The sequence below is a fragment of the Anabas testudineus genome, chromosome 13 (assembly GCF_900324465.2).
Source record: "Anabas testudineus chromosome 13, fAnaTes1.2, whole genome shotgun sequence".
Classification (NCBI taxonomy): domain Eukaryota; kingdom Metazoa; phylum Chordata; class Actinopteri; order Anabantiformes; family Anabantidae; genus Anabas; species Anabas testudineus.
In genome coordinates, this window is record NC_046622.1 from 20,686,229 (window position 1) to 20,708,830 (window position 22,602).

A 22,602-nucleotide genomic window follows, 5' to 3' on the forward strand; every position below is an offset into this window, starting at 1 on the left:
AACAACCATAAATACCTCATAGTGCTAGTGGAAAAAGTATAACTCTTGGAATTAATAACTGCTTGACTGGTTATTTTGTCCTGTTGTATCACCCTACAAAGTTTCAGCTGTTGTACACACAGAGAAGCGGTTAACCAAACAGAGCACCACTAAGCACAAAACTATAAACTCACTGAATAAGAAATAGCTACAAAGTGACAAAGAAAAATCACTGCCGAACGCAGGCAAACATGAACAGATATACAGACAAGACAATACGAAGTAACAAAGAAAAACCACGCGGACAAAAACTAACAGACAAACTAGACGTACAAAGTAACAACCAAAAGACACTGCAGTGGCAGGTAAAAAACAGGAACTCACAAATGAAACCAAAGTCCAACAAACTGAAGTGCAGTCTGGGGGGAAACAAACGAGTCCAGAGTTATCCAAAATGACTGAGTGACTAAGACCAACAGACAAACAAGTAGAGTAGACGCACAGGTGAAACAAGTCAGTCATTAGTCCGGTGAGTGGAGAAAGAGGAAGTCCACGTACGGGTGTGGCAGGAGAGTGAGCAACAAAACAAAAAGAAAACCCACAGACAGAGGCGAATTGTCACAAAAGACTATTGTATTTGTTAATACTCTTGACTTACATTTAGATCAGATCACATTTCATGACAAATGGTGTCATAAAATGTATATATACATATGTATAGTGTTCCTATCATCATATATATACTTGAAAAAAAGTATTAATATTTATTTATCTTATCCAGTGTTTTATTAAATATTTTTTGGTTTATCTTCTTCAATGTTTGATACATGTTTAATAATAATAATTTAATGTTTAATGTTTAAAAAAATTAACTGATCTCTAAGTGATCTACATGCAGTAGCAGCGGAAAGTCCCCTTTCTGACACTTCTCGATACAGTATATAATATATATATATATATATATATATATATATATATATATATATATATATATATATTATATACATCACAATCATATTCATTCACATTTTAGGAAACTTAAAAAGACACTACTACTGTAATGTTAGGTCAAATACCTACTGTATACAAAAATCATATATGCAAGCAGATTGATTGGTAGAAGAAAATAATAACTTAAATGGCTAAAAAAGCCTGTTTGGTTAGAATCATGTTACATTTTCTTTTCATTCACATTGCTACTTTTTTCAACTATCTGGCCATGAGATGTTTCTTAGTGTTTTTTTCAGGCCTCAGGAGAATAATGAAACATTTTGGAGCAAAGATACAGAGAAGTAAACCATAGCTAGAGGCAAGAATTGCAAAAATCTCCACAGCAACAACATACTTCCCAGGAGAGCTGACATAAGCAGGGACAAAGGCCACCCAGACAGCACAGAAGATCAGCATGCTGAAGGTCATGAGTTTGGCCTCGTTGAAGTTATCAGGAAGTTTCCGAGCAAGAAAAGCCAAAAGGAGACAGATGCAGGCCAGCAGGCCAATGTAACCCAGAACCAGAGAGAAGCCCAATACAGAGACCATGGCACACTCCAGGGTGACCTTTGACCCTTGGAAACCCATATCACGCTTAGGCACAGGAGGACTGAGGGTCAGCCATGTAGCACAGATTATAACCTGGATGAAAAGAAAATGTGAATAAATGTACTGCAGAAAACCAAAAGTTGTATAAATATTTAAAAAGTAAAAGCACATATTATTACCTGGATACAAGTAAGAAGGCAGACACTCCCTCTCTGTTGGCCTGGGCCAAACCACTTGATCAAGGCTTCAGCACCAGGTCGAGCTGAACGAAATGCTGCAAGAACCACTATGGTTTTGACTTTGAGACAGGAAACACAAAGAACAAAGCTGATCCCAAAAGCTGCCTGCTGGAACCGACAAGACCAGACTGAGGGACGACCAATGAACCCCAGAGAGCACAAGAAGCAGAGCTTCAGAGACACAAGAAGCAGGAAGCTCAGTTCTGAGTTGTTGGCTCGTACCTACAGATGAGAAGTCACAGTCATATACATAAAAGATGACAAAATGAACAGCCAGACTTTTATGACTTCATCAAAAACTCAACAGGGCTGTGGCAAACAAACAAACGTAGAGGCCAACTTTAAGTCAATTACACAAGACACCATCAAGTGCAGCATTTCCCAAGGAGATGCTCTGCCCCCATTGCTGTTCTGCATAGGTCCAAACCCTCTTAGAGAGAGCTTCATTAAGAACTGTTACAGACACTGATTACAGAACTGAGCAACCATGACCCACCTTCTCTGTATGAATGACATCACACTATATGCCAGGCAGGGTTAGTCAGGTCTAACTTTGTTGAGTCAAAGACAGGCTCAGGCTAGTCAAGTCTTAGTCACGTCAGACTAAAACAAGTCTAGGTCAAGATAGAGTCAGTCTGCAACTTTAAGTCCAAGTTCAAGTTTAAATGAGAATTAGAGTAAAAAAAAAACTGGACAGAAAAGAGAATATTTACTTGTACTTGTTATTTTTTGTGATGCTAGATATAGTATGTCTATGATTGCTAGAGTTCTAATGCTTTGAGACAATGCAGCACAGAACAATGTTGTGTAAGTTAGAAATAGGATAGATCAAGAAAAGTAGAAGTCCTGAGGTCAAATGTCCATAAAAAGTCATTGAGAATGAATAAAATAAGATTCTGTGGGAATTCCAAATAGAGACTGATAAACTGACTATAGTAGTGTTGGACAACCATCAAGGACATCAGGAAGAAGGAAAACGAGAAGACTGTCCAGAAGAATGCCGTCATAGGAACAGCAAATATATTGCACAGGAACCTGAAGCTCCCAGTCCCCTGGAAGAGTCAGTGTTATAAAAAAAATACTTAACTAATAAAATACAAATTTATGTGAATTCTCACCACAGGTGTTTGACGGTTGCAAAGAAACACCACAAACACAGCTGCTGTCACTGTGGCACCAAATACAGCTGCTGTAGTCAATGTAATGCCCAATGTTTCATTAAAGGACAGGAAGTCCAGTTGACGTGGGACACAGGCAGTTCGTTTGGCATTTGACCAGAACTCTGATGGACACTGATCACAGTGAAGAGAACCTGTATTGAAAAAGAGGAGGTGAAGAGACAGTACAGAAATACAAGTATAAAGCAGATGTAACGGGAACGGCATCTTTAAAGCTACTGTTCTAAATTAGACACACTCACCAGTTTTATTACTAATCTCTCCTTCAGCACATGGGATACAGTCAAAGCAGCAGACAGGTTCCCCTTTCCTGTTGGTCTTTCGGGTGCCTGGGTGACAGCTGTCACTGCACACTGAAGTAGGCACCTAAAAACAGTCAACACATTTTCTCAAAGACAAATTAAAGCGATTCTACCAACATTTATAAAACTCAGAGATTCATCTAAACTAAAATCTTTTTCCTATTTAGCACCTGATTGGATCCCGTGCTCCACTGAATCGCTGACTCATTGAGGTGGATATCAAACCCATCCACACGGCCAATCAAAACTAGTTTTAGCTTTCCTTCAGGAGTGTTCTGCCAGTTGACAAGGTCGTACTTTGCTGGAATGTCAGCACCTTGGAAATAAAACATTTCCCCTTGTGGTGTGGTGAAGTTCACGTTGTTCAAGTGCTGCAACAGCTGTGAGATCAACAAAATTGAACTGAAACAGGTCACATTGGAACTGACTGTTGAAAAGAAGACTTGTCACAAATCTACTTTTGGATCATTCTCAGGTAAAGACTGACTATTGTGTATACCTCACTGGGTTTGATGTGTGCTGGAGAAGAGCAGGTGGAGCTGTTTAGAGTGATGCTGTCTATTTGGGGGCAGGAGAGAAGACTGTGAAGGGCGTGGGCTGCAGCATAAACAGCAAGGTAGACGTTATATGTCACTCTCAGCTCAGACACGTCAGTGAAGGGGTTCTGGACTCCGTCAAGGGACTCTGTCCCACTGCAGGGTGATAGTACAGCTTTTTGAAGAGTCCCAGTGGCAGCAAATGAAGCAGAAATATTTGTTGGATGGGTAGTGATTGTGGTGGGGGTGGCAGAGTCCAGGGGTGAGGTGGAATATGAATCGAGAGGAGAGGCCCCAGGATGACATCCAAACTCAGTGTCCCAGAATTCTCTTAAAAAAACATCACTGGGACGATCAACTGGGTTCAAACCTCTGAGAAAATGTTCAAATCCAGGTATTGTTGAACTTTTAATGGCAACACCAAGAACACCTCTTGCCACTTTACTAGTGACAGGGTCTTGGAGAAGATCACCACTGGTGCTCCAAGCCTCACTGGCTAGAAACTGTCTGTCAGTTACCTAATCATAGCAAGAAGACACAGTTACTATCAAGTTAAACATCATTTTTAAAATGCTGTATTGTTGATAAAGATGAAATGCTTTATTTCAAGTTCTCACGTTTATCTTGGCTAGTTGAAGAAACAGTTCCATCACATTTGTATACCAAGTAACAACAAGAATGACTTTTGCCGCTGAGGCCTGGATTGTGAGAGCAGCTCGTCTGGCATCGGTAACAATGCTTTCCATGTTGACAGTTTCTATGAATGCCAGACACACCTCTGAATTCTGAGTCTCCTCCTGGAATATCTGAGACATAGAAGTAACAGAAAATTAATACAAAATAAGAGGTGGAAGAATTGGAAGAAATATATTTTCAGTATATATTGTATTAATATGCATTTATAGAATATAAATAACAAACAATTAAATAACAAATGGAAACACCTTTATTGCTGTGTGACCATAATTAGTGTCTTCAATCACTGCACCAATCCAAGTCCATTTGAAGCGTACAGCAAGCTGAGCAAATACTCGGGCTTGGTAGAAATCACTGGGGATGGTCCTGAAGAAGTTTGGATAATGGAGTCTGTCACTTAAACAGGGGCAGGTCGAGAGGTAACTAATCTGAGGGGACATAAAGACCTCACAGCTTAAATTATTTTGAGACAGTTTACATTGAACTATTAACTAATACTGATATAATGAAATGATTTGCAAAAGAAGGCCATATGGTAAAACTGGTAAAACTTTTTCCACTCTAAAAGGAATGCTTGTTAAGTATGTTTTTTAAAATAACAGTAGGTATTGCTCCCACAGATCAAAGCACAAAAAGCAGAGAATATACAAGCAGTAGATAGCTTCTGGTTGAAGATGGTGAACTAAAAGCAGGCAGTAACTTCCTTAAAATGAAAGGACAAAAAATTACAGCACAGTATATATATATATTCCAAACAATACTCACTAAAGGCACAGAGAGCGGCCCAAGAATTTTGGAGAGTAACTCAGATGTTATGGATGAAGCAGCACCAATAATAAGAGGAACAGGGTGATCATCTAGTGAGTCCACTAAAATAGTAATTACATTTATAACATAAAATAATGTTTTGACACTCAACAAAAATTATATTATTTATGACAACACTTTATATTCATTTTACTCATTCATGTCACTGTTTGCATTCAGTGTGTTAGAGATACACAGCACAATACCTCTCATTTCCTCTCCATACTCAATAGAATCATTTGTAAAGTCACAGGTGGTGCTGTCTCCTCCTGCTAGTGACAGCGCTGCCTGGGGAGCCCAAGGCGGTCGCCCACAGCAATCAAAAATATGGTAGCCCAGCCTCACACCTGGCAGCAGTGATTTACTGTGATTGATTTCTTCTAGCGCAAAAACCATTGCATACATATACTGCAAGGGAGCATACTGCAAACTGAGAAAAGAGAAAAAGCAAGAGAAGCATAAATCAAAGATTTCATTGATTCTGTAAAATCACCTGTAATAGATGACACATATTATTTGTATTCTATCATTAATAGTTTTACCCAGTGCAAGGTTTGTAGTGGGGCAGCTGTGTGAAGTCATGGTCTATAGCTGGTGTTTGGTAATGAAGATTAAATAGCCCACCAATAACTATATCTCCATCTAGGAACAGACCCGGGTTACTCGGTGAACCCCATCGAGAGCAGGTCTTGGTCTGAACACCCTGCAGTCCCATGTTGAGCCCCAGCTTGCCCATAAGCCCCATAAGAAGCAGGGACGGAACCGAGGAGGTCCACAGTGTGAAATGCCAGAAGAACCAAGACATTGACTGTAGCTCTACTGGACACTTCAGATCTGTGTAGTTAATCCAGATAGGTATTGTAGCTTGTTTCACTGAAATCTAGCAATTTAAGTCATATAATCAAGACATTTACCTTCAAAGGAAAACAGTTCATTTCAACATAATTTCATACAGCATTTAAAATCTGCATCAAACTAATATACATAATATAACATTTGTGACATCCACTTCCTCCTCTTAACAAATGACTTGTCAGTGTGGGTATTTATAATAGGTATATACAAGCCCAAATCCCTCCTCTGAAGAGCGAGAGTAAAATAATTGCATAACAACTGAAAAGTGTTTATGCAAGTGGAAGTGGAAGGTGTGTGTGTGTGTGTGTGTGTGTGTGTGTGTGTGTGTACAGTACTGTTCAAAGGTTTAAGGCAGGTGTGACAAAATGCTGTAAAGCAAGAATCATTTCAAAAATAAATATAAACAATCATTATATATTTTTATCAATTTACAAAATGCAATATGAAGGAACAAAAGGAAATTTCTTAATCAAATCAAGATTTCATGTTATTCTTCTTTGCCTTTCACTGTAGGTTGAAACACAGTCATTAACTTGAACTGAAACAGCAGCGGTGGACACTTCAAACTGGGTGAGGAACAGCCAAACTCTGCTACCAAGGTGAGGTTGTGGAAGACAGAGCCATGTCACAGGTCATAAGCCATCACTGCATCAGCAAGGTCTCTTGCAGACAAAAAATTCCAAAGCAGACTGGGGTTTCAAAATGTGCTGTTCAAGCTCTTTTGAAGATGGTCAGCCAGCGAAGCAGCGGATGGGAAACACATCAAGCTTATTTCCCTGCAAATGTCCAGCAGTGCCATCAGCTCAGAACTGGCAGAAACCAGTGAGGCTCAGACATGTCCATCTACTGTCCACAGAAGTCAACAATGAAGCACGGAGGAGGTGCCTTGAAAGTTTTGGACTGCATTTCTGTCAATGGATTTGGAGATTTGGTCAGAAATAATGGTTTCCACAATGCTGAGAAAGAAGAAGGAAGGTACAGGAAGATAATTATCCGTCATGCAATACCATCAAAGAGGCATATGATTGATAATTGATACTTTTTTGAAGGCAAAGTTAATTTGATTTAGACTTCTCTTCTGTTCATTGACTGCATTTTGTTAAATGATGAAAGTAAATAAATTATGGTCACACCATAATATGTCAACATTTATTGAGTGGCACATGTAGACTGTTCTAGAGTTTTGTTCATATTACCTTATTCTAAATTTGAGCATATGATTGTCAAGAAACTCAATCAGTTCAGTTTAGTAATACAGTTATATTTGCCTAAATTTGTGTGAATGTTATTACGGAAGTTCAGATCCAGCAATAGGTGGCATTATCAAGCCTACAGTACAGCATATGGGAGGTGACCTAACATAGTTAAAGCTACATAATTCCTTATCTCACTTAAAGAATAAATAGTAGCAGCATTTTGACAATGGGTACTATTTAGCAAACAACAAATAAACTTGTTTTACCAACTAAATTAACATGGTATGAACATCCTGTTAGTTTGTGTTTGAGCGTTGGAGGTTCTTGAACTTTTAGAACTTTGGTTTTCAAGGGGATAAAAATCACTGATATCAATATTACCTATTTAAAGGAGTCATATTATTCTATTTTGTAATTTTAGATTTACTTTCACTGTTTAGATTCTGTTTATCAATATTAAACAATATTGATACACAGACGTTTTGAAACATGAACTGCACATATATAGAAGTGAGACTTTCCAGAGTCTCCTTGATACATTTTCTGGCCTCTCTCAAAAATGCTCCCCATGGTTTTATGAATGAAGTAACTGAATTAAGTAAGTTAAACTTAACTCAAACAAATTATATCTAGTTTGATCAACTTGAATATTTTAAGTTGAGTTGAATTAACTTAATTAACTCAGTTAAGTATCACCTGTTTTTTTCTATGTAATATGGTAGTTAGATAAACCTAACTTTTTAGTTAGGTGAACTTAACTGAGATATGTTTAAACTTATATACAGGTACACCTGTAATGTAATGCATTATATTTTCTCAGTTTTTGCTGTCAAAAAAGTAATAATTCAAATACTAGTACTATTTATGAGATCATAGTAGGTTGTGGAGCTGGACTGGTGGAGTCTGTTGTATTAAGAGAGTTCTAATATTTTGGCCACCCTTTATTTGGCCTTGCTAAAAACTGACTCGTTCTGATGGCAAGACACCTACTGGCAGCATACAGATTTTTTTTACCATCTGTGTAGAAGAGGTTTGGCCAGCCAGGGTCCACTTCTTTCACTGGACCAGCCAATTGGTCACTGTATCCTTTCCCCTCGAAGAACCCAGTAGTTTTGTCCAGAAGGAACAATCTATGAGGAAACAAGCTGTTCTGGCTTTATCTCCTACTCCACTGTGTAAAAGACATGGATAGATAGATCATATAAGAATTTCTGCAGATGGCATGACTCAATGTTGTACTGAAAGTCAGATATGTACACAGTGAAGAAAAGTAAAAGTGAGAGGATCGTCCCCTGTGGTGCTCCTGTGCTGCTTATCACCTGCTCAGACTCACAACTTTGCGAACTGTGGTTTGTCTGTGAGGTAGTCAGTAATCCAGGAAGTTGTGGAGGAGTCAACCTAAATCTTTAGGAGCTTCTTTCTCAGCAGGACAGGCTGGATTGTATTAGAAGTGGAAAATATGATCCTCAAAGTGCTGCCTGCTCTGTCCAGGTGTGGGAGAGCTCTCTGGAGCAGCTATGTGATGGCATCATTTACTACAACAATCATCATATAGGCAAACTGTAGTGGGTTCAAAGATGTTTCCACCTGAGGTCTTTGTACTCAGATAAGGTGGCTACCATACAGGTGGCTGGTTAGTGTAGTGGTAACATCACTGCCTCCCATGTGGGAGACTGGGGTTCAAATCCCAGCTGTGGTCTACTTACAGTCCTTAGGCTGCTGTCCTGCCTACCCTTGTCCCTTGTACTGACCCTCCCTTTGCATCAACACGTCTGGTAAATGTAGATGCGACCTTTACCTCCTCCCCCTGTATAGAGAGAGGGATGACAGGATTTCTGGAAGTCTATCAGTTCTTTTGTTTTATTGATGTTGAGTGGAAGATGGTTTAGTTTACACCAGTCCACAAAACTGTCCACCACTCCCTGGTACTCTGTGACATCTCTACACTGAATACATCCTACAACTGCAGAGTCATCAGAGAACTTCTGAAGATGGCAGGACTCTGAGTTGTACCTGAAGTCTGATGTATACACGGTGAACAGAAATGGAGACAGAACTTTCCCCTGTGGAGCACCTGTGCTACAGAACACAGTGTCACACTGTGAGCAGCTGGTGAGGTAGTCCATGATCCAGGAAATCAAGAGAGTGTTGTTTTTATTTCCTCTCCCAGCAGTGGTGTTGAATGCACTGGAGAAATCAAAAAACATGATCGTCACTAGGTCCACAGGCTTGTCCAGGTGGGTGTAGGTGCGATGGAGCAGATGTATGATGGTGTCATCCTCTCCAACTTGGGGTTATTAGGCAAACGCCGTCATAATATGTGAGGTCAGAGCCACGGGTCTGCAGTTATTGAGGGACACTGGGACGTGTGTTTTTGCCTACTTTCAGGCCAGCCTTCTGGGTTCACAGCTTACGGCTGAGCATTTGTCACACTGTTTACAGGGGCTGCAGCTGCAGCTGGATAAGACTGCATTGCTCCAGCTAGGAGCAAAAACCATTTTAGGCCGTGTTAGAAGTCTATTACATTGGAAATAATCAGTCTTTAAAATTGTAAATCCTCCAAAACTATTTTATTCAAGTTACAGAAAAGAAATATGAGCCAGAATTATGTCCATAATATGTTGTGGGATAGATGATTTCATTCAGATTCCTATTTGACTGACTGAGCCTCAATCTTCTCAAAATGCCAGTAATGTAACTATGAGTTGTGTTCATACAAAAATGACAATACCTTGGAACTTTTATTTATATTGTTTTTATTTGTAATTTTTTTGTTTCTTTCTTCTACAAAGTTTTTTACATTATCAACATTACATTATTATTTTTTAGTTATATGCTCAAGAAATAAATTTACTGATTGAATTGATGTGCAGCAGCAGAAATTCATTCTGACATTTGCTGATACAGTGTGTCATATTTTAGGAAACACAGAGGGAAATTTTAATTTTATAGCCCAGTACTACAGTATATAAACAGAAGACGTGCATCACTTTGGTAAAGAAACAATAAATTAATTAAATGATTTACTGTGGTTGTTTGAATAAAGTCATGCATTAATTTTCTTTGCTACCTGGCCATCAGATGTTTTTTTGTGTTTTTCTCGGGTCTTAAAAGAATGATGAAACATTTTGGAGCAAAAATACAGAACAGTAACCCATAGCTAGAGGCAAGAATTGCAAAGATCTCCACAGCAACTGCATATTTTCCAGGAGAGCTGACATAAGCAGGGACAAAGGCCACCCAGACAGCACAGAAGATCAGCATGCTGAAGGTGATGAGTTTGGCCTCGTTGAAGTTATCAGGGAGTTTCCGAGCAAGAAAGGCCAAAAGGAGACTGGTGCAGGCCAGCAGGCCAATGTAACCCAGAACCAGAGAGAAGCCCACCACAGAGACCATAGCACACTTCAAGGTGACTTTCAATCCTGGGATTTGCAAGTCAGGCTGAGGCACCGGGGGGCTGAGTGACAGCCAAATAAAACATATGACAACCTTGATGGAGAAAAAACATTGCAAAATGTCAGGTGAATGTACACAAATTTACATAAAAATATAATTTAATTATTTAACATAATTAATTAGTAAGTCTGACCTGTATACAGGTGAAGATGCAGACACTCCCTCTCTGTTGGCCTGGGCCAAACCACTTCATCAAGGCTTCAGCACCAGGTCGGGCTGAACGAAATGCTGCAAGAACCACTATGGTTTTGACTTTGAGACAGGAAACGCAAAGAACAAAGCTGATCCCAAAAGCTGCCTGCTGGAAACTGACAAGACCAGACTGAGGGACGACCAATAAACACCAGTGAGCACAAGAAGCAGAGCTTCAGAGACACAAGAAGCAGGAAGCTCAGTTCTGAGTTGTTGGCTCGTACCTACAGATGAGAAATCACATTAAATTAGTAATAAGAGAACAATCACATTAATTGCCTCAGTTTCTCATAATAGATTAATTAAAACTATTTCAAGCTGATATTTTTACTTTTACTTTTTTACTTACAGTAAAGCAAAATGTTGTTTTTCCAGAGTAGACACAATAATTTAAATAAAAGAAAACATACAATACAGTGTAGTTTCTATAATATTCATTCAAGATTCTCACCATAGGTGTTTGACGGTAGTAAATAAACACCACAAACACAGCCGTTGTCACTGCGACACCAGACACAGCCACTGTAGTCAGAGTAATACCCAATGTTTCATTATAGGAAAGGAAGTCCAGCTGACGTGGGACACAGGCAGTCTTTTCAGCATTTGACCAGAACTCTAATGGACAACGGTCACATTGAGGGGAACCTAGGAGAGGAAGCGACATACAAGACAAAAGTAGAAAGATAATTGAATAGAAAATAATCTAGATAAGGTAGATGTAGAAAGCACTGTACAGCATCAGGGTTACTCTGTAAAGCTGGACTGTGCTGTCACTGCATTGCTGATTGAAGAAGTTCATGAGTCATTTCCTCACCAGTTTTATTACTAATCTCTCCTTCAGCACATGGGATACAGTCAAAGCAGCAGACAGGTTCCCCTTTCCTGTTGGCCATCCTGGTACCTGGGGCACAGCCCTCACTGCACACTGAAACAGGTACCTAAAAAAACATATAAAGGCATGTAGACAATGACTTCTCTGACAATACAGACAGCGCTGTCAGTATTTGAAACACAAATTTGGTGCACAATTCTAGTCTTGATTTGTTTGATATGTACCTCGTAAAAATGTTTGTGCAGAAGCTTCACATATTCAGGCCTTTGGTTTTTTAGCTTTACTTTATGTACATTCTCAAGGAACCAGCTACATCAAAAACCAGATTTCTGGGAGTTTGATTGAAAAATGATTCAACATTCATTAAGAATCATCTAATCAGAAGTGCTCATCTCTCAAAATTTATCAATCTCCATTTGCAAATTACCCAGTAACTACACGTTAAACAGATGTAGTGGAGTAAAAGTCCAACCTTTCCCTGTTATTTGCCTAAACATTTTACTTAAGGACAATACTGGAGTTAATGTAGTTAGTTGTGTTTCACCCTGGGAGTTCTTGGAAGTTTAAAAATCTTTCTTTTTAACCACCTGATTGGATCCCGTGCTCCACTGAATCGCTGACTCATTGAGGTGGATATCAAACCCATCCACACGGCCAATCAAAACAAGTTTTAGCTTTCCTTCAGGAGTGTTCTGCCAGTTGACAAGGTCGTACTTTGGTGTAATATCAGCACCATGGAAAGAAAATGACTCCCCTTGTGGTGTGGTGACATTCACTTGGTTCAACTGTTGCAACAGCTGAAATAATCAGTCAGATTAAAAGAGTCAATATTTTTACCAAAAAGCAGATTATCCATACTGGTACAAACGAAAGTCACCTCATATGTTTCATCTGGCCTATGTTTACCTCAATAGGTTTGATGTCTTTAGGAAAGAAGCAGGTGGAGCTGTTTTCTCCTAAGGGACTGTCTCTGATCGGGCATAGAAGGCTGTGAAGGGCGTGGGCTGCAGCATAAACTGCAAGGTAAACATTATATGTCACCCTTAGCTGGGAGGTGTAAGTAAAGGGATGCTGAATTCCCTCCAGAGACTCTGTCCCATTGCAGGGTGGCAGCGCAGTCTCTTGAAGCAGCCTGTTTGTAAGAGACGGCAGCGAAGAGGCATATGTAGAAAAAGGTGTGACCACAGGTCTACAGCCAAACACGTTTTCCCAAAGTTTTCTTAAAAACATATCATCAGGTCGATTAGATGGTTTCAAACTTCTCAGATAATTTTCAAATCCAGGTATTGTCGAGCTTCTAATGGCAATGCCAAGAACACCACTTGCCACTTTTCTAGTGACAGGGTCTTGGAGAATATCACCACTGGTGCTCCAAGCCTCACTGGCTAGAAACTGTCGGCCAGTTACCTAGTGATAACAAGACAACAGTCACAATCAAGTTAGAACTATTTTTAAACCACTATGCTGTTTAAATGTCATTTAATGCCAGTTACCATTTTTAATAGTCTCTATAAAATTGTCTTCTTACATTTATATTTCCAAGTTGCAGAAACAGTTCCCACACATCTGTATACCAGGCAAAAATCAGAATCACTTTTGCAGTTGAGGCCTGGATTGTAAGAGCAGCTCGTCTAGAATCACTGACAATGTTTTCTCTGTTGAGAATCTCCGTGAATGACAGACACACACCCGCCCCCTGAGTCTCCTCCTGAAATGTCTGACTCATACATTCATCCAAAGGATTTAAATATTGTATTTGTGTAGATGCATAACATGTTTAATGCAACAAATATAGAAACAAATGCACACCTTTATTGCTGAAAGGCCATAATTTGTGTTTATTGCCACTGTTCCAATCCAATTCCATTTATAGCGGATGGCAAGTTGGGCAAAGGCTCGGGCTTGGTAAAAATCACTGGGCATAGTTCTGAAGAAGTTGGGATACTCAAGCCTGTTACTTAGACAGGAGCAACTAGCCGTGTAGCTCACCTAAAACACAAAAAGCACAGATATTCAAATATATATATATATATATATATATAATCTGAATTTACCATCATATTCCTGTATAAGCGTTTTTACATTTGGACTCACTAATGGTACAGAGAGTGGCGCCAGGATTTTGGCCAGTATCTGAGCTGTTGCAGTTGAGTCACCACCAATGATCAAAGGAACAGACAGATCACCTGATGACATAAAATATAATGAAGTAATGAAATAATTTCTTAAATAAAATCTGTTTCTAACACATCATTGCAGTGCTTAGGCTGTTATAATTGTACTTATTAACAGAGACAGATGTATATTGGGTCATTTAAAGCTCGATCTATTACCTCTGTCTTCCTGCTTGTACCCAGCAGAAGAGTTCAGCAGGGCTGTTGAATCACAGCTGGTGCTGTTTCCTCCAACCAGTGACAGTGCTGCCTGCACACCCCAAAGGGCTATGGCACAGCTGTCATGAATACGATAGCCTAGCTTCACACCCGGTAGCAGGGTTGCACTATGATTGATTTCCTCCAGTGCAAACACCATAGTATATACATATTGCAATGGAAGGTTTTGCAAACTGTAAACAAGTAAATGTACATTGTAAGATGCAGCGAATTATGCTACGAACACATAAATGTGGGTTGTGCAGTACATGAAACTTAAAAATATTATAACAATTTTAATATACTAAAAATATTATTAAATGCAGTAAATTACCCAGTACAAGCATTGTAGCGTGGTAGCTGAGTAAAGTCATGGTCTATAGTTGGAGGATTGTAATAAATATTAAAAAGTCCACCAATAATTATGTCTCCATCCTGGAACAAACCCTGGTCACTTGGTGTACTCCAACGAGAGCAACTTATAGCCTGAACCGCCTGCAGTCCCATCTTGAGCCCCAGTTGTCCGCCCACAAGCCCCATAAAGAGCAGGGATAAGACTGAGGAGATCCAAAAGGTAGAAATCCACGAGAGCCTAGACATGAATGCAGCAGCTCAGGATGCTTCAGATGTTCAAAATATACATATAAATAACTTTTCATGGGCAGAACATACATAAACAGGAGGTGCAATAAATTCAATATTCCAACAGTTCCTGAATACTACTAGGTTACATGTGACTAGATCCTTCTTAATGTAACAGGAGAAACATTAATATTTCCACCTTTAAAATGATTTTAATGACAAAAGGTTTATTACTAAAGTTTTAACTTTCACTGAAAACTGACATCAAAACTAACTGACAAAATCTCCCCCTCCTGCTCTGAACAACATAGCTGTTGTTTTAAGTATTTATAATCACTGTAAAGCCCTTGGCGGAACCAGAGTAAACAGGATGACGCTGCACTACACCACCTTTCTCTGAAAGGTGAGGGCAAAACAATAATAAAATGACTGAGTGATTGGTTGTGTGACACAGACACTGGCGTGTTTACCTGGAGGGCAATGACTACAGATATCCCAAAAGAGTTTCAGTTTTCATTTTTAATTAATTTAGTTGATAAATCAATCCACAGGGATTCACAAAAAACAGGCCAACACCTTTCATGTTCTTCATAATGGCTGCCTAATAACCATGTGTTGTTTCAATGAAGAATTATTTGGAAGATTAGGAAGAATTAAATGAAACATATCCCTTGTATTCAAAGTAATATATCATGGAGGACAGAGTTATGTCCTATGTTTTTGAAGTACCAGCTCAGATCACAGGGCAGGAAGCAAATCCAAATGAAAAACTATTTCACTTATTTACCTTTATTAGCATCTAGCCACCAAGACATTGTCTCATTTGTTCAGATTTTAAGTATAAAAACACTTTATTCAGGTTTCTGAATAACAGTTTTATTTATATTTAGGTAAGTAGTTTTCAACAAGACCTGACTGTGCAGTAAATTGAACTTCGAATAATGATACTTATGACACTCACTGACTTATTGTTAAAGTTCAAAATCTTTATTATGTACTTTAAATGAATTCCTGTTTATATTTAAGTATTAAGTCTAATAACAGTCTAGTTTGGTGCTTAAACTACATACTCATGCTAACAAATGTTTTTTTAAAAAGCCTTTAATTATTTTAGTAATACATGAAGATGATTTATACATTTTTAGTGCGCAGCATTTAAGGTTCTTTGCTATTATGTTATGTGCAAAAGCAATAATTATGATTGGTACATTAACAATTAGATCTATTTATATGAAAGTACACACAGTAACATATACCCATGAACATAAGTTTGGTGCCTGGCCAGGGTATTATTGTCTACTGTCCACCCAAGGGTTACAAATAAGAAGTAGAAGTAATTACGTTTATCAGAAAATCTATCTGGCCATCAGGTGTTTCTTAGTGTTTTTCTCAGGCCGTAAAAGAATGATGAAGCATTTTGGAGCAAAGATACAGAGCAGTAAACCATAGCTAGAGGCAAGAATTGCAAAAATCTCCACAGCAACAACATACTTCCCGGGAGAGCTGACATAAGCAGGGACAAAGGCCACCCAGACAGCACAGAAGATCAGCATGCTGAAGGTGATGAGTTTGGCCTCGTTGAAGTTATCAGGGAGTTTCCGAGCAAGAAAGGCCAAAAGGAGACAGGTGCAGGCCAGCAGGCCAATGTAACCCAGAACCAGAGAGAAGCCCAATACAGAGGCCATAGCACACTTCAAGGTGACCACTGTCCCTTGGAAACCCAGATCACGTTGAGGCACTGGAGGACTTAGGGACAACCATATGGCACAGATGATAACCTGGATAAAATGTAATAAATAATATACAAATGTATACTGTAATTATTTAATTGGTCCAGTGGCAAGAAATAGCATGTGAACCCTTTGAAATTTTGCCATAAAACTTGATCTGATCTTCATCTAAGAGTATTAACAGAGATAATGTGCCTAAAATATTAACATAAATAGTCTGATCTTTCATGTGTTTATTGAGAACAAGCATTAAAACCTCATAGTGAGTAATACCTCACCAAAAGAAGCTTTCAGAGGATCTGCCATGAAAAATTGTTGATATACAAAAAGCTGGACTTTTTGCACTGCAGACGGACCATTCGGACAATAATATTTGGCTTTGGTGTGTGGAAGGGTTGCATTAACCCTTATGAATGGATAATATACACAGATACATGGACAGAAGATATGAATTGACCTTAAAAATGGGCAAATGTTTCCACAATTAAATCAATATTGGAATACCTGTAAAGAGGTAAGGATGCAGACACTCCCTCTCTGTTGACCAAGACCAAACCACTTCATTAGGGATTCAGCACCAGGCCGAGCTGAGCGGAAAACAGCAAGAACCACCATGGTTTTAACAAGGAGACAAGACACACAAAGAACAAAGCTGATCCCAAAAGCTGCCTGCTGGAACCGACAAGACCAGACTGATGGACGACCAATGAACCCCAGTGAGCACAAGAAGCAGAGCTTCAGAGACACAAGAAGCAGGAAGCTCAGTTCTGAGTTGTTGGCTCGTACCTACAGATGGATCAGATCAACATACGAAGATGGAGTCATCATTAGAACTACATATTTTTTTATAAATAATGAAATGAAGAGTAAAACAAATCAGTTCTAAAAAATGAAATCATTTTACTCTGTATTCTCACCACAGGTGTTTGACGGTAGTAAATAAACACCACAAACACGGCTGTTGTCACAGCAGCACCAGACACAGCTGCTGTAGTCAGAGTAATACCCAACGTTTCATTGAAGGACAGGAAGTCCAGCTGACGTGGGACACAGGCAGTTTGTTCAGCGTTGGACCAGAAGTCAGTTGGACAGTGGTCACACTGAGAGGAACCTGGGGGAGGAAAAACAAATGAGTAAAAGTATTCAAACATGAGTATCTTCTATCTTATGGAGTCATTTCCTCACCAGTTTTATTACTAATCTCTCCTTCAGCACATGGGATACAGTCAAAGCAGCAGACAGGTTCCCCTTTCCTGTTGGCCATTCTGGTTCCTGGGGGGCAGCTCTCACTGCACACTGAAACAGGCACCTAGACAAAAAGATAAACAAAGTCACAGTCCGATACCCTGACATTGATTTTAGCAGCAAAACACAGTAACTTGAAACAATTTGTTGACTAAACCACCTGATTGGATCCTGTGCTCCACTGAATCGTTGACTCATTGAGGTGGATATCAAACCCATCCACACGACCGATCAAGACTAGTTTTAGCTTTCCTTCAGGAGTGTTCTGCCAGTTGACAAGGTCGTACTTTGCTGGAATGTCAGCACCTTGGAAATAAAACATTTCCCCTTGTGGTGTGGTGAAGTTCACGTTGTTCAAGTGCTGCAACAGCTGAAAGCAGCAAACGTTGGAGAAACATTCTCATTAAAAAATCTTTAACTAACTTGAACTATCATCATTAAGCTGATTGATTATCAAGGTTACCTGTATAGGTTTGATGTTTTTGGGAGAGGAGCATGTGGAGCTGTTGTTTCTGGAATAACTGTGTGTTTGTGGGCAGGAGAGAAGACTGTGAAGGGCGTGAGCTGCAGCATACACAGCAAGATAGACGTTATATGACACCCTTAGCTGGGAAGTGTCAGTAAGAGGATGCTGCACTCCCTGCAGGGACTCTGTCCCACTGCACTGAGGTAGAGAAGCTTTCTGAAGAGACACCTTGACAAAAGATGAAGTAGAAATGTCTTTCAGGTGTTGAGACGTTGAGTTGGGAGCAGAAGAGGAGTGTTCAAAGAAAGGGGTGTCCCCAGGACTGCATCCAAACTCCGTTTCCCAGAATTCTCTTAAGAATATATCACCGGGGCGACGAGTTGGGTGCAAATTCCTGAGATAGGTTTCAAATCCAGGTATTGCTGAACTTCGAATAGCCACACCAAAAACACCACTTGCCACCTTCCAGATGGTAAGATCTTGGAGAAGATCATCACTAGTGCTCCAAGCCTCACTGGCGAGAAACTGTCTGTCAGTCACCTGCAGAAGTCGGACACTGAAATAACTAACAAAACACCGGACATTTTGTTTTTACAGAAGACACAAATGTCACTTGTAATTGCTCACATTTCTCTTGGCCAGTTCCAGAAAAAGTTCTTTCACATCAGTATACCAGCAAAAGACTAGAATCACCCTCACAGTCGAAGCTTGAATGGTGAGTGCTGCACGTCTGGCATCATTCATAATAGTTTCTCTACGGACAGTCTCTATGAAGTCCAAGCACACTCCTTTTCCCTGTATCTCTTCCTGAAATGCCTGAAATGTTGAGGTCAAAACACCACAGATATTCAAAGACAATACATGTGTAATAGTGTAATATAAAAAATCAGATACCTGTATGGCCAATCGACCATAATCACTGTTTTCAAGAACAGCTCCAATCCAAGTCCAGTGGAATCGTATGGCCAGTTGTGCCATGGCCCGAGCTTGGTAAATATCACTGGGGATTGTTCTGAAGAAGTTAGGAAACTGACTCTGGTCACTGAGGCAGGGGCTGCTAGCCAAGTAGCTGATCTGAGGGGATAACACAGAAAATATTATATGTGTATAAAACTGTTATTAAACATTTTTTCCAAAGTAATGAAACTCACAACTGGTACAGAGAGTGGCCCCAGAATCCTGGACAGCATTATGCCTATTGTAGATGAGGAAGCACCAATGAGCAAAGTAGCAGGCTGATCACCTGGTGATGGCATCAGACACAAAATGTATTTAAGAAAGTCTTTTTATACTATACTCATATCACAGATCACATATTTACTGTATACTATGTTATAATTCATACTTGCTGGCTTTGCCGGTTGTTCATTAGCTTCAGAATGAGATGTAGATGCTGTTAAGTTGCAGCTCTGTGTTTCTCCTCCAACCATTGACAGTGCCCCTTTGAGAGCCCAGGGGTATCTTCCACAGCAATCAAATATATTGTAGCCCAGCTTCACTCCTGGCAGGAGGCTGCTGTTATTATTGATCTCTTCTACCGCAAAAGCCATAGCATACATGTATTTTAATGGCTCCAGATCTAAACTGAGACCACAGGGACAGACAGGAAGAGTGAAAAACATAACAGATGGATGATGAAAGTACAGACAGTATGTATTATGACATGCTATAAACAATAATACCACTTGATAAACAGATCTATTTTAACAAAAATACATGTTGCTATTTAGTTATACCCAGTGCAAGGTTTGTAATGTGGCAGCTTAATGAAACCATGTTCTATAGCTGAAGGTATGTAATGCAGATTAAAAAGTCCACCAATGATCACATCTCCATCCTGAGTGAGGCTCTCATTGCTTGGTGCACCCCACTGGGAGCACAAAATTGCTTGAACCACTGCCAGGCCTGTCTGTCTGCTCAGTATACTGACAAGCAGGAGGGAGAGAGCTGAGATGGACCACCAAGAGGAGAGACACACGTACCAAGGCATGAACGAAAGTGTCCAAAACATGCCAAACCTTTAGGTAAGTGCTATCTGAAAGTGATAAGATGCCACAAATTCAGAACTCAAACACAGTTCATCTTAAAATGGCCTCAATAAGTTCACAAAAACAACAAATTGGTAACATCAGTCATATACATTATTTAACTATTTCTTTTAGTACAGACACTTGGTTTAAGAAAAGACATTAAACACAATGAACATTAGACTTGTTTAAAAAATCTGCTATACTGTTATAGTGGATGCGGACTGTAAAATTGCTATCATGGCAATGACTAAAACATACCCCCTCCCTTTCTGCACAAGTGAATTGTTAACATGAGTATTTATAACAGGTGTAAAGCCTTTTGCAAGGAACTAAACGTGATGACACAAACACACAACCCAAAATTGTTCCCCTCTGGAGTAATGTTAGAAAAACAATCCAATGCTAGTACTGTAAGTGATCAGCAGTGGTGAGAGTGTGCAGACCACTGTTTCCTGTAGTGGCCAAAATTTTTTTTAACCAGGGGTCCCGACCCTCCAGTGTGTAGTGCACAAAATAGTGACTTAATGGCATCACCTAAATGCTGCTTAAAACATACTGAAACACATTGAATCCTAAGATCAACTTATTTATTTATTTATTATTTAATTACTGGGCAATTAAAATATCAATATGCTAATGCTAAAAAACTGCACAGCCTGGACAAATTAGATGCACAGCACAGTCCCTACCCTATGATCCCTCCACCTCAGGGAGCGGCTGGTAAACTTAAAGTGAGGTAAGTGGGAATGGTGCAGAATAACCTCCTCAATCTGAACCCAAGTTATGCCTGGTTATTGAAATTCTGTGCTACTCATAACTTGTCATGATGAAAACCAAATGCAAGTGTAGCACGGTTCAAAATTCTGTACTTATACCAGAACACTATAGGCCTGATACAAGGGTTAGCAACCTTTGCCTCCAAAACAGCCTGCAGCTTCTTTCTAGTGGCTCCCTAGCTTTATATAGAATGTGGAAACAAGTAAGAATGTACACGTGAACACACTACAAAATAATTAAATTATGGCAAAAGACTTACACCTTCCCTGTTAATAGTGCTGCTCCATAGAGAAGTCCAGTAACTATCCAGCAGAAAGGTCCTGAAATGGTTTGCTGCTTGTATAGAACATGTGAAAATCTTCCTGCAAAACAAAGGCCATACCTCTTCAGACTAGAAAATCCTAAGTGGCTGTATAATTTGCACCTAATGGTTGACATGATCAGGCATTAAATTGGACTTGAACCTGGAGTTGAGCTACGTCTCCTTCAACATTACAGCAGTGGAACTTTTGATTTGAACATCATGGCTTTTAGACCACCAAACAAATTGTGAGCGTAAAATGTACAATGGCTCAGTTTATTTGACTTTAACCTCACTGTGGGTGTCAAACTGTGTATCTTTCTTTCCATAGTCAGGGTGCATTTTTATGTGCAGTAATTGTTGGATCTGTCCTTAACCAGTACTGTTAGTGTCCAAACCCAACCATTTATGATGTTGGAGTCACAAATTTGGACGTTGTACTGCAAGATCGGATACTTTGCTGCTGCACGTATATTTACAGTTGTTAAAACAAAAATTAATAAACTAATATGTAAATGTGTTACATCATATTATTAATACAACAGCTGTCAGTTCACTTATACATATATACAGTATAGTCTCTTTGCCTCAAGACAAATTTTTCTTTTCACATTCTGTGGAAGAAAGGTAGTGGCTCAGAAATTTGCCAAACCCTGTCCTAAGGTCATTGATCGACTTTGTGGTTGTATCATCAACTAAGCAGCTATATGTCTCTGTATGTCTAGGACATTTAGGTGTAGAGAGGAGTGGAGCAGTTGCTTGATTACTACCTGGTGGCCAGCTGCAACAGATAGCTGTGGTGAATGCTGAACAGACCTGGTGTCCCAAGGTGGAAGATGAGGCAAGGTGCAATTCCCGTAAGACTTAATATATTCTAATGGAATCTAGGGATATGGACTCATAATATGCCATGTTCAGGGCAAGGTTGTAGGATTAGTCTGGACCCATAAATAAGCCAACACATGTAAGTCTTTCCATTCCAAGAATGGTGCAAAGTGGAAGAACTGAGTAATAGGGATGACACCCTCCCACATGGAGGGGCTGATCTGCGTGGTCAAGATGGCAGTGTCCAAAATCCTGGTGTGGGCTGCGCACTCTGAGAGAATGTCTGAAACAGTTCTCCCATAAACAACCCAGAAACAAGCACCAGAAACTCTTACAAATAGACACAGCAGTGAATGAGGGGGTAAAGGGGAGCAGGTCTGTTCAGCATTCACCATAGCTATCTGTTGCAGCTGGCCACCTGGTAGTAATCAACCGACTGCTCTGCTCCTCTCTACACCTAAATGTCC

The 22,602-nt window shown here is 39.6% G+C and overlaps 3 protein-coding genes across 3 annotated transcripts; all 3 read right to left on the minus strand.

The window, feature by feature from the left end:
- Nucleotides 1-1,188: 1,188 nt before the first annotated feature.
- LOC113165351 (extracellular calcium-sensing receptor-like) lies at nt 1,189-6,081 on the minus strand. The gene is made up of 12 exons (XM_026364774.1): nt 5,819-6,081; nt 5,483-5,706; nt 5,244-5,326; nt 4,718-4,897; nt 4,391-4,579; nt 4,018-4,291; nt 3,737-3,939; nt 3,408-3,617; nt 3,178-3,301; nt 2,876-3,069; nt 1,698-1,979; nt 1,189-1,611 (listed from the first exon to the last, which is right to left on the minus strand). Exons 1-12 carry the CDS (start codon nt 6,079-6,081, stop codon nt 1,189-1,191), a joined length of 2,649 nt encoding a protein of 882 aa, XP_026220559.1.
- A 4,312-nt stretch (nt 6,082-10,393) lies between these two features.
- Nucleotides 10,394-14,686, minus strand: LOC113165361 (extracellular calcium-sensing receptor-like). The gene is given in 12 exon segments (XM_026364785.1): nt 10,394-10,816; nt 10,917-11,090; nt 11,092-11,199; nt 11,427-11,620; nt 11,790-11,913; nt 12,395-12,604; nt 12,714-13,214; nt 13,336-13,524; nt 13,617-13,796; nt 13,911-13,993; nt 14,141-14,373; nt 14,514-14,686. Coding segments are annotated over 12 exon segments (2,592 nt in total).
- A 1,430-nt stretch (nt 14,687-16,116) lies between these two features.
- On the minus strand, nt 16,117-20,192 carry LOC113165371 (extracellular calcium-sensing receptor-like). Its single transcript, XM_026364796.1, has 12 exons — nt 19,939-20,192; nt 19,548-19,786; nt 19,354-19,445; nt 19,097-19,276; nt 18,830-19,018; nt 18,526-18,742; nt 18,200-18,414; nt 17,897-18,106; nt 17,677-17,800; nt 17,409-17,602; nt 16,996-17,277; nt 16,117-16,539 (listed from the first exon to the last, which is right to left on the minus strand). The coding sequence occupies exons 1-12, from the start codon at nt 20,190-20,192 to the stop codon at nt 16,117-16,119; spliced, it is 2,619 nt and encodes an 872-aa protein (XP_026220581.1).
- Between the last annotated feature and the right edge of the window lie 2,410 nt (nt 20,193-22,602).

Bases quoted from the DNA above. Each gene is read 5' to 3' on its own strand.
- LOC113165351 (XM_026364774.1), bottom strand. From the start codon at position 6,081: ATGTCTTGGTTCTTCTGGCATTTCACACTGTGGACCTCCTCGGTTCCG. The intron at 4,898-5,243 runs GTGCCTTTAGTG...ATGTCCCCTCAG, and splicing joins AAATTCTTGGGCCGCTCTCT to ATTAGTTACCTCTCGACCTG. The intron at 4,292-4,390 runs GTGAGAACTTGA...TGCTATGATTAG, and splicing joins TTCAACTAGCCAAGATAAAC to GTAACTGACAGACAGTTTCT.
- LOC113165371 (XM_026364796.1), bottom strand. From the start codon at position 20,192: ATGCCTTGGTACGTGTGTCTCTCCTCTTGGTGGTCCATCTCAGCTCTC. The intron at 19,446-19,547 runs GTATGAATTATA...TGCCATCACCAG, and splicing joins ACAACCGGCAAAGCCAGCAA to GTGATCAGCCTGCTACTTTG. The intron at 16,540-16,995 runs GTATTCCAATAT...CATTTTATCCAG, and splicing joins GCATCCTTACCTCTTTACAG to GTTATCATCTGTGCCATATG.